Here is a 14,689-nt window from a genome sequence, read left to right as displayed (position 1 = left end):
TTGCCCCATAAGCCCACTTGTGTTTATAAAAATCACCTTGAACATATGATCACATGTTTTTTAACGATTATATGTTTGGCTACTTGCAAATTGTTAATTTGTTTAAAAACTATATGGATTTTATCAAATTTTAAAATTCATTACAATTTTATGCTAATGTAAACATTATTATAAATATTTAATTAATTATATTTTCTAATTTTTAAATGCTTTTTGTTATGTTTATCGTAGAAAGTTAGAGGTAAACATGTGGTTTTGCAATGCTGCCACTTATTCATTATTACATATTAACATATTGACAAGTGGCATACAGAATATGATTTGCTTTGAGGACGTTAAATTTAAATTGCTGTAATATTTTTCAATTAATTGTAGGAATAAAATTACAAAAAGAAAAAAAAGTATCCAAATAGAATAAATATTGAAATATCGGTAAAATTTTGGTTTTTAGTCTTCTGCCTTGAAGAGTTTAAAAGTTTCCATTGTTTTTCCCAAGCTAAGAAGTACAACCACATTCTACAAGTGTTTTTTTTACTTTAAAGATTAAATACGCTGATATTTGCTATATTTTAATAGAAAACCTAGTAAATTTTAATTTATCTTAAAAATATAGTACGTTTATTAATTACAGAATATAGTTTTCACAAAAAGTTTATATTATTATACACTTCACCTTCGTGAGGAGGGTATATATAAGTTTATCATTCCGTTTGTAATTTCCACAATATAATTTTCCGACCCTATAAAGTATATATGTACATATATTCTGGATCCTTATAGACAGCGGAGTCGATTAAACCATGTCCGTCTGTTTGTTGAAATCAATTTTCTGAAGACCCCAAATCTTCAATAATTCTGTCAGACATGCTTTCGAGAATTTTGCTATTTAAAATCAGCAAAATCCGCCCATAAATAACGGAGATATTAGCAAAAATCCGAGACAACCTCTGAAAATTTCATCAAAAAAAGACAATTTATTGCATGCTTTGACAAAAAAGCAACAAAACGTATGTTTGGATGTGTGTTGGTTTCATTGCTTTGCGTATTTTGTTTTTTGGTGTTTTGTTTCGTTTGTAACTTCTACAATTTTTAAAAGTGTTCTTGATATATTTGGGGTGCTAATATTCATAAAATAAGTTTCATAAAAAAATAAACATTCCGTGTTTTATGCTGAAAGCGTTATTAAACTACTATTAATTGAACTCAATTCCGTAGATTTTATTCCGATCGAATTCCGTGTAATTTATAACTTCCAAAAATATTTAATAGTTCTGTATTTCTTATTTTAAATTGACAGCGTTTTTTTATTTTAAAGCAAATGTGAAGTTTTTGGTACAGAACTTGATTAAACATTTTAGAAAAACAAATAATTACAATGAAATATCAATTCCACTTTGAAAACTGAAAGTGGTTTCATTCCGAAAGAAATTTTCGTTTTATTTTTTCTGAAGAAACGAAATACGGAATTAGTTCCACTTTCGATCAGAATGGAATTCTGTGACAGGTATATGTATGTATATGGGAACATTTTTTAGTGGATACCAAAAAGTACAGATCGAATATTATTTTCAGATTCGACACAAAAGCAGTTTTTATAAAGTGTTGTTTAAATGTTAGTAGCCGAAGGACCGAAAACTAAATTCGTAAGTGAAATTAAAATAACCTATACATTTAAATGTTTCCCCAAATATCTCAATAAAAAACACTTATTGTTTAAATACTAAAACATTTTATTATTACCAATGTTTATTTGCTTTTTTTCAATAACTATATTAATGATATTTTCACTAAATAACGGGTTTATTAGTTTATTTTTTTTTTGTTTACTTCATCACTCATTTATAAATATTTAGTAGCATATTTGTTTGTGATTTTTTTTTTCATTTATTAATTATTATACATATAAACTTACAACTTAATAAAATATTACAAGAAAAGAATTAGTTTTCTATAATAAATTGAATATAAATGGATGAATGCAAATTACTTAATAATAATTTATTGAAATCGCAAGTAATTGCATCTTAATCAACAACAACAAAAAAGAATAGTAAAATTAGGAATATAAGAAATTAAGACGATACGTTTTATTTTTTATCTAATATTTACACACACATTAAAGAAATCGAATCAATCGGGAACTGATCAAGTGCTATAATAAGCCACCGTAATTGGTTTAGAAATTAAGATATTGCAGCGCGGTTAATTTAGAAACCTGATGGGGAACCACCAGTATTGCCACCTTTGCTGCCCCAAAGCCAGTTTAATAAAACCGTGGAAGGTGATTGATTTGCTTGAGCTGCAAAGAATCAATTTTATAAAAAATTAAAGACTTCAGTAATTGAAAATAAAATATGTTTCAGCTAGGAATGTTTTCAAACTCGAATTTTTGTTACTTACATAAATCGGTTCCAATTAATTCAGAGACGGCAGCTGGTGGCATTTTGGCAACATCCTGTTGTAATTTCTCAATTTGGCGTATACGTTGTTCACGTTCTTCCTTGATAACCTTGTCTTTGGAATGGCTGACAGTTTGTAGCTGGGAAAGCCTAAACAAAAAAAAAACACGTAATAATAAAGAAAAACTATTGAACTCAAAATATAACAATTTACTTACTTTTCATTCAAATCATCATCAGCAGCTATGCCCCCAGTCGAACCCGCAACTGAGGTATAGGCCACATTTTCAGATGGTGACGTTGAGTATCCCGTTACAGGTGTAGCTGAAATTTAAATTTGAAAAATTAAACATTTTATTGCAAAACAATCATCAGTGATATATTCGGCAGCGCCGAATCTTATATAAACTTCACCAAAGTTTAAGATAAATTAAAATAAAAAAAAGTTGATGACTCTAATTTCACAAATGAAAAATATGAGATCTACAAATGGAACGACAAACTATAAATATTTGGTATATCAACAAATAAAATTTACCTTCAGCTAAACCTCCCGTTTGAACATTCTTCGCTTCCAACTGCCTCAAAGTATTCGACAGTTTCAATTGCAGTGTGTCTCTTTCGGCCAAAAGATTGACAATTTCCAAAGTCATTTCTTCGCAACGCATATCACGCTGATGCAGCATATACATGGCCAAGTCCAATTCGGATTTGGAGACCATTGGCGCTTCGACAGCTGGAGCAGGAGCTTGTCTGCGATTTTCCGAGAAAACTGTTACGGAACTGTGTGATGAGGTGTCGCGTAGTTTAAAGGGATCATATTGTGCTGCCAAGCGGGCATATTCGGCCGAACGTATGGCCAATTGTTCTTTGAGTGTGACTATTTCCACTTCTTGGGATTCCAAAGCAGCTTGCATTTTTTCAATTATGGAATCGGCATCTTCAGATTGTAGGCGCAAAGGAGAGCCGTCTTGCGAGGCTTCGGCCGAGGTGGTTCCCGATGCGGTGGTGGAATCTGAAACGGGTGTGGATGAGGAAGTGGTTTCTACCGATATAACTTGAGGTCCGGTCTCGATGGTTAGATTGGCTGCTTGATTATTTCTTAAAGTCGAGATTTCTTCCTTAAGACGTTCTTCGTTGGCTTTGAAATCTCGTTCTCTTTGAGCCAAATGATCTTGCCACATTTTAGCAATTTCACCACAGCGTTGTTCAACAATGGCTTCCCATTGACTGTTCAGAGCAACAAAATCTACTGAGGTGTTTTCAGGTTTGCTCGTTCCTCCCGTAGATTTAAATGACTCCACTGTTCTACGTAATTCAGAGATTTCAATGTTTTTGGTGTCCAACTCCAAAGTTAGCACCTTCATTTTATCCTCCAATTGCAGGGATTCTAAAACATGGTTATTTAGAATTTGTAACTCCTCTTCCATGTGTGTTTTCTCCTCCATTAAAACTTTTATTTGCGTTTCTAACTCCTGCACCCTGTTTTCGTCTTGCTTAGTGTTTTGTGTGTCTTCTTTGTTGGCTTGCATTTCTTGGGTTATTTGCAAAGAAAGATTGTTTTCCAATTCATGTTTATCTTCCTCCAAGTGTTTGACTTGCATTTTTAACATGTGTATTTCCTGGTTTTTGGTGAGTATTTCCAAAACCAGCTTTTCCGTTTGGTCTTCGTTCATTAGATCGTTGATACGTTGTTTCAAGTGTAAAATCTCGGATTCTTTTTCCTGCAACATGGCCGTTAGCTCTTCATTGTTGCTGCTGCTTGTGCTGTGTCCGGCGGCAGTCTTTAAGTACTCATTTTCTGCTGATAAGTTTTGTAACTTTTCCTCTAAAGCCATAATATCCTCTGCAGGAGTTTGAGTCAATTTTAGAGACTCATTTTCCTTTAACAATTGATTGGCTTGTTCTTCTATGGTATGTTTTTGTGTGAGTAACATCTGGATTTCTTGTTTCATTAAATCTATACTTAGTTTTTTCTCTTTACTGCTGACTTCATCAATCTGTTTCTCTTTTTGCTCTTTGAGTAGCGATAATTCTGACTCCAAATCGATTAAACTTTGTTTGGTATTGTTAAGTGTGTCCCTGAGGTTTTCCACTTCTTGCTGTAAAGCATTAACTTCAGCTTGTAGTCTCTTCTCATTGGCTTGTGACAAAGTTAGAGTTTCAGTTTGATTCTTAAATTCTGATTCTAGTTTATCTTTAGCGCTTAGCAAAGTATAATATGATTCTTGAAGATTTTGCAGCTCTAGTTTAAGATTGTTTAATTGATAAGTTTCAGCACTTTTTTCTCCCGTTTTAGCTTCCTCTAAGTTATTTAATTGTAGACGTAATGAAGCTACAACTTCTTCCGCTTTGTTAGAGTTAATTTTCTCATCTTCCAATAACGCCTGCAACTCTAATCTGTCACTAGTGAGATCATGCACCTCCAGGGTCAAGGCGGAAATTTGCTTTTGTAGTTCCGACAAAGCATTTTGTGGTACATTTTGTGTTTTCTCCTCTTGATCATCTCCCGATTGTTTCGGGGCATCTTTGGGAGCGCTGTCTTCATTACCCCAATCATTTAGAGTGTTTAATTTCTCTTGCAGTTCTCTTATGCGTGTCTGATACATTTGCACCTCCATATCTTGGCGTTCTTTCATCTCGGACATGCGTTCATTGCCGGCCGTTAAAACATCGATTCTCTTAAGTAGTTTCTCCTTTTCGAGAGTGAACGTTTCTTGCTGTTTCTTCTGCTCTTCAAGATGGGTTTCTAGAGATTTTATTTGACTCTTCAATTCTTCTTGTACCAAATCATCAAACATGGAATTGGATTCCATGGAAGCTGACTTACGATAGTCCTTATTATGGGCAGTAGACTGAAGTTCATCTATTTTCACTTTATATTCCTTTAGTTTCTTCATTAGTTTGCCCGACTTGACGTGCAGCTCTTTCTTTTGTTCATCGCTGCGTTCTAAGGCCAGTTGTAGCTCCTGCAAACGTTCATTTAGATCTTGCATTTGTAATTCCAATTGTTGTTCTCTGGGCACTAGAGACCCAGGCACACTTGATGTATTGGATGCGGAAATTTTGGCAAAATGTTCTGCTTCTGCTGTGGCCTCTGTGTTGCCCCAAGAATCACCCCAATCCTCACCCAAATCAAGAGCAGTAATAGCAGTGTCTATAGAAGCTGGAGGATGACAGACATAAGCCTTTTTGGGTACTATCAATTCCTCCACTACGGGTTCGTTAGATTCTTGAGGTAGTGCAAAGACTTCAAACTCAGGTGCTGGTGCTGAATTGCCAAAGAACATGTCCAAAGTGGGCTGCGTGTTGGGATCTTGGAAAACGGGTAAAATTTGACTTTCCAAAGAAGGCATTGTTTTCTTTAGATGAGCTTCGTCTTGTTGCTCACGCTTAATGCGGATTATTTCCTGATCTTTATTTTGCAGCAAACTTTCTAGGGAGCCTACTTGATTTCTAAGCTCATGCAGTTCGTGTTGTTGGGCTAGTAATTCCACTTGATGTTGCTGAAGCTGCGTCAATTCAGCATGCATTTTTTGCAACTCACTATGGGATTGTTGCAATTGCTGGTCTCTCTCTTGATAACGAGATTCCAAATCTCTGAACTTGTCTTCGTATTCGGATTGCCTTTGATTCCGCATGGCCAGTTTGTGTTCCAAATCTTGAGCATGTTTCTCTAAATCGGAAACATTGCGCTGTAGATCCTCTATTGTGGGTGGTTGTTCTAGGGAAATTTCATTAGATGGTTCTGCGTTATGGGAGCCTTGTATTAAATCGTCAAATGGTGACCTGACAGCTGCATCTGCTGTAAAGAACATGGGAGGAGCTGGTATGACATCAGTGGGCTGGGATTCTGTTAAAGCAGAAGCTACACTTTGCAGAGTTTGTAGATTTACTGCATCTTGTTGGCGTTCTGTTAGCTGCCCTTGCATTTCTTGGTTGGCATCATTTACCACATTAAATTCAGCCTGTAGATTGTTCAAATCTTGTTGCAGGCGGTAGATTTGTTGATTTCTGTCTTGCAATTCTTGGTTAAGGCGTTCAATTTCGTTGTTAGAATTATCACTTGTAGTTAACTGATTGTTTGTGGCATTTTGGGCAGGCATGCCAAAGGCTAAGGCAAATGGATCCTGTTGATTTGAGGTAGTTGAACTTGCGGCCGCAGCAGCCATTTGCAATTGCAAGTTTTGGCGTTGATAGTTCTCTATAACGGACTCCTTTTCTGCCAAAAGATCTGTCAATCTCTTATTTTCGGTTTCGATGAAAACCTGGTCATCCGTTTGATTCTGACCCACTTGCATGCGCAAGGTATCCAACTCTGATATTTGAGTGCGCAAAGCCTGCAGCTCACTTTCATGATTGGAGGAGAGAGTATCAATTTGATGCCTCAGATTCTCAATTTCGGTTTTATCTTGCATAGACTGCATGCGTAGTTCTTGTAGTTCATAAAGGTCCTGCTGCGAATTCTCGGTTTGCATGCGCAGCCACGATGATTCCCGTTCCAGCTCGCTTTTGGCCTGCTCCAAAGTATTAAGATTCTCTTGTAGTCTTAGAATGTCATTTTGTTGGGCAGCACAATCGTCCGTCATGCGTTCAAGCTGTTCGGATAGTTGTCTTTTTTCAGCATTTATTTTCTCTAGCTGGTCGCTGAGCTCACACTCAAGTTCATCGAGTTCCGTGACCTTGGACGCCAACTTACCATCATAAACAGCTTTTTGTCTCTCCATATCAGCTTCGGTCTTTACTAGCTTTTCTCTTAGGGTGTTTAATTCCTGATCATAGTCATTACTAGACTCAGACTTAAATTCACTGAATTCTTTTTCCAATTTTTGGTATTGTGTTTGCAACAGATTGTAGTCGGTTTGTAGCTTACGATGGTTCTCTTCTATGACTTCCTTCTCACTTTGTGAATCTAACAAGCGTTGACCTATGACTTCATCATGTTCGGAGAGCATATTTAAGCGATACACCAATTCATCTTCCACCTTAAGGTGCTCTTCGGTCTTGTTTTGCATCTGCTCATCCATAATGTTAACTCTACGTTCCATAGAAGCTCTACGTTCTTCAAATACTGATACACATTCTTGCAAACGGCATATTTTTTCTTTAAATGTATTATTTTCCTGTTCGAGGGTCTCTATGTAGGACATATCCTCTTGCAGTTTGGCTTGTATGCCATCGTGTAAAGTTTCCAAGCGGGTTGTGGTTTCTTGGAAGTTGGCCTTCTCGCTGTTGTACTTATCGTTGAGTTTATTGTAGGCTTCTTGGAGAGCTTCTAACTCTGCTCTGACCGGCTGCTGTATGGAAGCATCTAATTGATGTTGTGTGGTGGGTGAAAGAATCTCTTCTTCTGGACAAGTGGTTAATTTCTCTTGCAAATCTTTGAGTTGGGCTTGCAGTCTGTGGATCTGGCCATTGCGTTCTTTTATTACAGCCTTGGATTTTTCAAATTTCAAAGATTTAGCCTTCAACTCTTCGCTTACCACTTTCAGTTGATTCTCCAGGTCATTGTTTACAGGGTTTTGCTGGGTGTTGTGTTTGATACTATCCAATTCCTTAGTTAGCTCTTGTAGCTTTTGCGAATTCTCATAATCCTTTTCTCTAAGCGTCATTAATTCGTTCTCTAATTCCTCCATAGTGTTTTCGGCTCTTTCAAGTTTGGCGGTCTTGTCTTGTAAGACCTTATTCAGATTCTCGTAGTCGGCGTTCTTTACTGAAGACTCATTTCCCCAATCGGTTAATTGTTCTTGAGCTGCCATTAACGATTGTCTGAGCTCTTCGATTTCTTTTATTTTTAGCTTAAGATTTTCTTGAGTGCACTGAAGTTCTTCCTTCAACTGATCTGTTTCGTTAAAGTCGCCCCAGTCGGATGTGAATGATGAACTTTGTTGGGATGTTTGTAAATCAGTCTCTAGTTTTTGTATGATCGCTTGAGCAGCTTGTAATTCGGATTCCGATTTATTTTGCAGTTGTTGTAAGTTAATTTGAGCCGTTTGTAAATCTAGTCTTAATTGCTCTGTTTCATTAGTATCATATGCAGCTGAGCTTAATTGTTGAGCTAAGGCTAAATCATTTTGTAGTTTCTGCACTTGAGTTTGAGTTATTTGTAATTCATGTTTTAATTTCTGGCTTTCCGAGTCTCTGTCTGTCAAGCTCTGTTTGAATTCGTTGGTTTCCTGCATTTTTTCTTTCAATTGTTCTCGCAACAACATCAATTCTTCTTGCATAGCTTGGATTTCCAAAGAAGATTGTTGTTGTGCTTCTTCTAAAGCAATTTCTTTTTTATGCAACTCTTGTCGTAATTCTTGAACCTGTTGCTCTAAAGCTAACTTAACCCTAACGATGTCTTCCAATTCTTGGGCTTTTTCTTGTAGTTGTTGATGGGCTTGTTGGAGTTCTTGTTGTAATTGAACATTTTTGCTGTTAATAACCTCTAGTTCTTGTGTATTGTTGTTGCTCGCAGCTTGATTTTCTAGTAATTTTAATTTACTTTGGTAGTCTAGACATTGTTGGGCCTTCTTCTTCAAATTGGCGGCATATTTCTTAAGTTTATCCAACTGCTCTTTATTACGTTGCTCCAAATCTTGCACCTTTTGTTGCCAGCTTGTTATTGAGGACAGTTGCTCTAGCTGTTGTTGTATTTGTTGCTTTTGCTGCTGGTCAACTAAAACAAGATCTTGATGTTGCTTTAGTAATTCGCGATGAGTCTGCTGCAATTTGGACAACTCCTGTTGGTTGTTGTCAAACAATTCTTGTAAATAAGAAATTTCATCTTCTTTTTCTATAATTTTATTGGAATTTTCCTCCATTGTCTTGTAAAGATCAATGATTTGTTGGTTGAGAGTATCGATGGTCTCCTGTTTATTGGACAATTCCTCAACTTGCTCTTGCGCCAAGTGTTTGTTGATTTTCAGTGATTCTTTAAGTTTTTCACATTCTTTTTGTAAATCCTGTGTCAGCTCTGAACCTTGGAGCGCAGACGTTTGTTTCAGTTGCACAATTTCTTGTTTTAATTCGTGAGCTTTCTCTTCATGTTGCTGCAGCTCCAAAAGCTTAAGATTCATTTCATGTTCATGCTCTTTGTAGGCCTCTATAAGCTGTTGTTTTTGCTCGTTAACCAAAGTTTGCAGTATTTCCATTTCCTGCTCGTAAGTATCACATTTAGCTTCAAGTTGTTTTCGTAGCCGGGTTAATTGCTCGATTTGTTTTTCATGTGTCATTTCCTTGTCATTAATGGCACGATCAAAGTCTTCGGCTAGTTTTTTAAGGTTGACGATTTCCGTCGAAAGTTCTGAAATCTCTGTTGACTTTTCATCTAGTCCCGTTCTAGCCTCATACAGTTCCTGTGTTAGGTCTTCCACACGAGATTGTAGTTCGTTCAATTGGGTTTCATATTGTTGAATTTCTTCCAGGGATTGTTGCAATTTTTTATTGGTTTCGTTGTGTAGTTCCTTATCTTCTTCAGATTGTATGGCTTGTCTTTCTTCGGAGGAGAATCTATTGTCGGTTTGGTCTTCTTGTTGATCTCTAGCCTCGTCCAACAAACGGCGCAGTTCTTGTATGGTGGCTTTGAGTTCTCGATTTTGGGCTGTTAATTGTTCGTATTCGGCCAAAGCTTTACCATTGGGAGCTGTTACTGCTACCACAGTTTCAACCACTGTTACAGTCTCCACTGCACTGCTGGATTCCTTAACCTTTTGCAGCAACTCACTGAGTTGGGAATGGGCATTTTCTGCCTCCTTGGCCAATTTTTTGGAAACATTAAATTTACTCTTTTTGTCGTTGGCCTTGCGGTATGCCTCCAGTTCCCCGTAAAGTTTGGATAAAGATTTTTCACATTTTTCAAACAAAGTCTCACCATTATCCAAGGCCGCCACTACCTCGGAAGATTGTTGCAATGAAGTTAACTCTTGCGACAATTGAGCCTTTTGGTTCTTAAACTCCTGCATTTGGGAGTTCAAGGATTCCTTTTCTTTTGTAACTGTGCTTAATTTCGTTTGTAACTCATTGCAATTATCGGCTTGCTGTGTGAGTTTATTTTCCAATTCTTTCTTGTCTTGGCTTAAATATTCTATGCGCTTTAGAAGTTCTTGATTTTCCGTGCTTAAATATTCCATTTTTTCCAAGACTTCTCTTCTTTCAGTGGTGAACAATTCAATTTTGTTCATTAGCTCGGAACTTTCCTCGCGTAATTTATTTAAGCTTTCTGTTATTTCGGGACTTATTTCGGTTTGTGTCAGCTCATTGACAGCATCCTTTTGTGAGGAGGGTGTTTCTTCGCTGGAGTCACCCAAACGTTTGTTAAACTCTTCCAGCTCTTGTTTTTCCTGTTGTGTTAGTCGTTCTACGATTTCTATGGACTCAGCAGAGGAAGAAGATTTGGAAAGTTTTTCTACCTTGTCCAAGAGTTCTATGTTTTCATTAAGATAATGTTCTAGTTTTTTGTCCAACTCATCTTTTTGTTTGTTGATTTTCTCATTAGTTTCCAAATATTCTTGCAATTTCAGTTCCTTCAATTCAAAGTCTTTCCGTAAAGTTGTTAATTCCTCAGTTAACTCCTTGACTTGTTCCTCCAATTGTATTTCACCCAATTCTGAGGTAACACGAGACTGTTCTCCCTGTTTCAAGGACTCCAATAAAATTTCCTTTTCTTTAACCAAAGATTCTAAATCGAGAATTTTCTCTTCACATTCTTTGTGCAGGTCTTCTTTGTTTGTCTCTTCTTTGCTGCTAGATTGTGAAGTCTCCATTTGGGTCAACTGCCACTGACCCTTTTCATCTTCCAGTTCGGTAATCTTTTGCTGCAATTTTTCTTTTTCTTTAGTCAATTTCACCACCTCTCCATGAAGATCAGAGCCCTTCTTCAATTTTTCTATTTGTTTTTCAGTTTGTTTGCACTTCAATTTCAATTTGATCATGGCCTTATTGGATTCATCTAGTTTTTGTTTCAATTGTTGATTTTCCATCTCCAATTCTGGATTGTTAGAGTCCTGATTGGAGGAAGTATTTGAGGAGAATAGTGGTTTGGTTTTAGATGTTTCCAATTTCTCTTCTAGTGCTTTGAAATTGGCATTTAAGACATTTAACTCTATGGTCTTTTCCATTAACTCCTCTTCGTATTTCTTTTGCGTTTCTTGGGATTTCAAGAGATCTTCTCTTTGTGCCTCTATGCAGGCTTCCAAACTGGCTAGTTTTTCGGCTATAGAACTGTCATTGATCTCTAATTTTTCTTGTTCATTTAAGGTAACTTTAAGCTGAGAGTTTTCCATTCTTACCTCTACCAACTCATCCATTAGTTCTTGTATTTGTTTGGCCATTTCAGCCTTGACTTGACTGTCGATATCTTGGCTTGCTACTGATGATGATGAAGAGGTAGTTGCCTTAGAGTTTTCATTAATATTTTCTAATTCCGTGCATCTTTCTTCGGACAATTTTAGTTTTTCTTGAGCCACTATAACATCAGCCTGCAAATGTTTTATTTGTTCTTCCAATTCTGTGCACTTGGATGTTAAATCACATCTTGTGGTTTCCAAAACATCATTGATTTCATTCAATTCCTGTATACGTTTCAATTGGGTCTCAGTTTCCTGTTTCAGCAAATGGTTTTCGTTCAATATATCCAGAGTTTCAGCAGATTCTTTAGATTTAAAAGTTTCCAACTGTTTCTTTAATTCTTCCACCTCAGTTTGTAGTCTAGAGGTAGAATTTTCCGATTCAGATGTTTCTGTTTCTGAAGTAAAAACTTCCAACTGCTTGCCAAGCGTTTCCAGTTGCTGTTTCAATTGGTTATTTTCCTGATTAATTTTCTCAATTTGTTGTTGTAATTGCTTATTATTGTTTGTATTTGTAATTCTATCAATTTCTAATTTTAATTCTTCATTTTCTTTTAGTAATTTTGCATTCTCCTCTGAAGTCTCAAAATCTGTTATTTCTCTGCTGTTTTGCAGTTTCTTTAATTCCTCTTTTAGGCTCTTTTCTTTTGCTTCAAACTCTTTTTCTTTCTCTTGCACAGACAATTCCAATTCGGAGATTTTGCTTTCTAAGAGTTCATTGTTGCTGGACACGTTGGCCGAGTTGTTGCGTTGATTGTTTTGTTTTTCCTTGTCCAGTTGTTTCTCCAACAGACGGCAACGATTTTCCAGGAATTTGATGCGCTCCTTTTCCAGGCTAAAGTTTTGACTACTTAAGTCTGTAGCGGATTTGTGCCGCTCCCGGCTGACGGGTGTGTAGTGTACCAAATTACTTAAATCTGACATAGATCTACCCAATTCGGTAGTATCCTCCAGACACTGTTGTGTGGTTTCGAATTTATCTTTCAGCTGTGAAACCAACTGCTCTAAATGCTGTTTACTGGAGGCCTTTTGGGCCATACGCAATTTGTTTTGCTCCAGCTGTTGTCTCATTAAGGCAATCTTTTCACTGCTTTGCAAGGAATACGGAATGGACGACGAAGGGGTTTTATTTGTCTGTGAAGCTTGTGGTTTCGACGGCGTTGGATTGGGTGTGGGATTTGGTGTCGAGGCAAAGCTGGGTGCGGGCGATTGCACGGGAAATTGTCCTTGTGAAATTGACAACATATTTGCATGATCTTGAGCCCCAAAAGAGACTTCTGTTGAGGCTGTTTCTGTAGTAGTGTAGGTGGAGACATTTAAGCCTTGTTTACTTTTAGCTTTGGATTTCAATAGTCTTTCCGCGATGTTTTTAACTTTTTCTTGAGCTGCTGATTTACTGGAACCATGTGCTGCTCCTGACTTGCGTACAAGTTCTTTTAGGGCGGATATTTTTTCCTACAAATGAAATTGATTAGTAAAGATTCGGAAGATTGGTGTACAATATTGTCATCACATTAATTTGGATTAAGGGTTATATTAATGATTTGTTCCAACAAACGACTTGCGGCGTAGTTTATAGGCAAACGTTAAAGTCATAACTCAACTTTTGGAAAATTAATTGAAAAATCGATCAGATTGAAAGAAATTATTTATGAAAGATAATATGACCCAATTTAGAATGAAAATATCAAATAAATAAAAATGAGTTTGTTATAAATAGAACTCCAATTCTTTCTGGTTCAGGAAATCTATTCTTTCTGGTTCAGGAAATTTCTAATAAACATTATTCCAAATTAAATTTATGACAATATAAAAATAATTTCACTTTCACTTACCTGTTGTTGTAGGAAACTTTCCTGCAATTGTTGTTGCTGTTCGTTCGTATCGGACATGGTGAAACAATATATTTTTATCGTTAACTATAACTATTTTAGTTTAATGATTTTCACACAAGTAAAATTTAAAAAAAAAATATATAACTAAATACTAAACAAACATTCACACTTAAAAAAATGTTAAATGATATCTCTTGTTGTTGTAACTAATATTTTTGTGTTGTTTTTAATAAACTCGTTAGGTTGAACTTTTCGTTGGCTGCTGAACTTGAACATTGGTACTTGTACTAGAAGAAAAGAACAAACACAAAAAGAATTTATTTTCAATATGCAAATTATCACCAAATAAATATACATATAAAGACGATTTAACACGGAACAAATATCTCTAGTATTTTTACATCTATGATCACATCAATTAAAACAAGAAAACTCAATGCCACGGAAAAAAATAAAAGTATATCTGACGTGTTCGTTTTTTTCACAATTTAGCTAGATTTTCAATTCATGTTTTGGCGTTAAATTTATTGATTTTCTTAACAACTGTATATATTTCCAATAGTATAGATGTAGCAAAATATATTTCAATTGTTTTTATTAATTATTTTTAGGTTTTTATGGGTAATTTACCATAAATTTTTATAGAACAAAATTTATTAAAGAAAAAAACACACAAATTAAGTCCATGTCAGCAAATTACTGTCAAGGCGAATTCTTTATTAGATAAGAGCAATTCTACAACAAGTACACAAATTACAAAAACCACATACAAGTTGTTTTTGTTTATGTGGCTAATGCTGTCTAAGTTTTCCTATTGTTTTTGTTTGTTTTACGCTGGCGTGACATTTCAAACACTCATAGAAGTAAAAACAAAAATATCAACACCACCTTATTAGAAATTCGCCTTGATTACTGTGTTGTAAAAAATAAGTACTAAAAATGCAGTGTTGCTAATTCAGAGATTTTTTTACGTAAAATGTCGCGATTATTGAAACAAATTCGCGAGTGAAAATTAATTCGAAATATATATGTATTATAGAGTTCTATAAGTTGATTTTCGAACAATCGATCAGTAGATAATAGTCGAAAAAGTATTGTTTTTTTTTATTGTAAAAAAATTAGT

The 14,689-nt window shown here is 35.7% G+C and overlaps 1 protein-coding gene across 1 annotated transcript; it reads right to left on the bottom strand.

Annotated features, from left to right (window-relative positions):
• Nucleotides 1-1,706: 1,706 nt before the first annotated feature.
• lva (lava lamp) lies at nucleotides 1,707-14,301 on the bottom strand. The gene is made up of 6 exons (XM_065506741.1): nucleotides 14,197-14,301; nucleotides 13,567-13,853; nucleotides 2,938-13,186; nucleotides 2,618-2,723; nucleotides 2,401-2,549; nucleotides 1,707-2,299 (listed from the first exon to the last, which is right to left on the bottom strand). The coding sequence occupies exons 2-6, from the start codon at nucleotides 13,621-13,623 to the stop codon at nucleotides 2,208-2,210; spliced, it is 10,653 nt and encodes a 3,550-aa protein (XP_065362813.1). The 5' UTR covers nucleotides 13,624-13,853; nucleotides 14,197-14,301; the 3' UTR covers nucleotides 1,707-2,207.
• Nucleotides 14,302-14,689: the final 388 nt, after the last annotated feature.

The sequence above is a fragment of the Calliphora vicina genome, chromosome 4, assembly GCF_958450345.1.
Source record: "Calliphora vicina chromosome 4, idCalVici1.1, whole genome shotgun sequence".
NCBI classification, from domain to species: domain Eukaryota; kingdom Metazoa; phylum Arthropoda; class Insecta; order Diptera; family Calliphoridae; genus Calliphora; species Calliphora vicina.
The sequence above is the reverse complement of the archived record's forward strand: the minus strand, read 5'-3'. Positions and strand labels throughout refer to the sequence as shown.

What these genes read in the sequence shown, in the direction of transcription:
- lva (XM_065506741.1), bottom strand. Translation starts at nt 13,623, where the DNA reads ATGTCCGATACGAACGAACAGCAACAACAATTGCAGGAAAGTTTCCTA. An exon ending in AAAGTTTCCTACAACAACAG is followed by an intron (nt 13,187 to 13,566) that starts GTAAGTGAAAGT and finishes TTTCATTTGTAG; the next exon opens with GAAAAAATATCCGCCCTAAA. An exon ending in AACGGGAGGTTTAGCTGAAG is followed by an intron (nt 2,724 to 2,937) that starts GTAAATTTTATT and finishes TTTAAATTTCAG; the next exon opens with CTACACCTGTAACGGGATAC.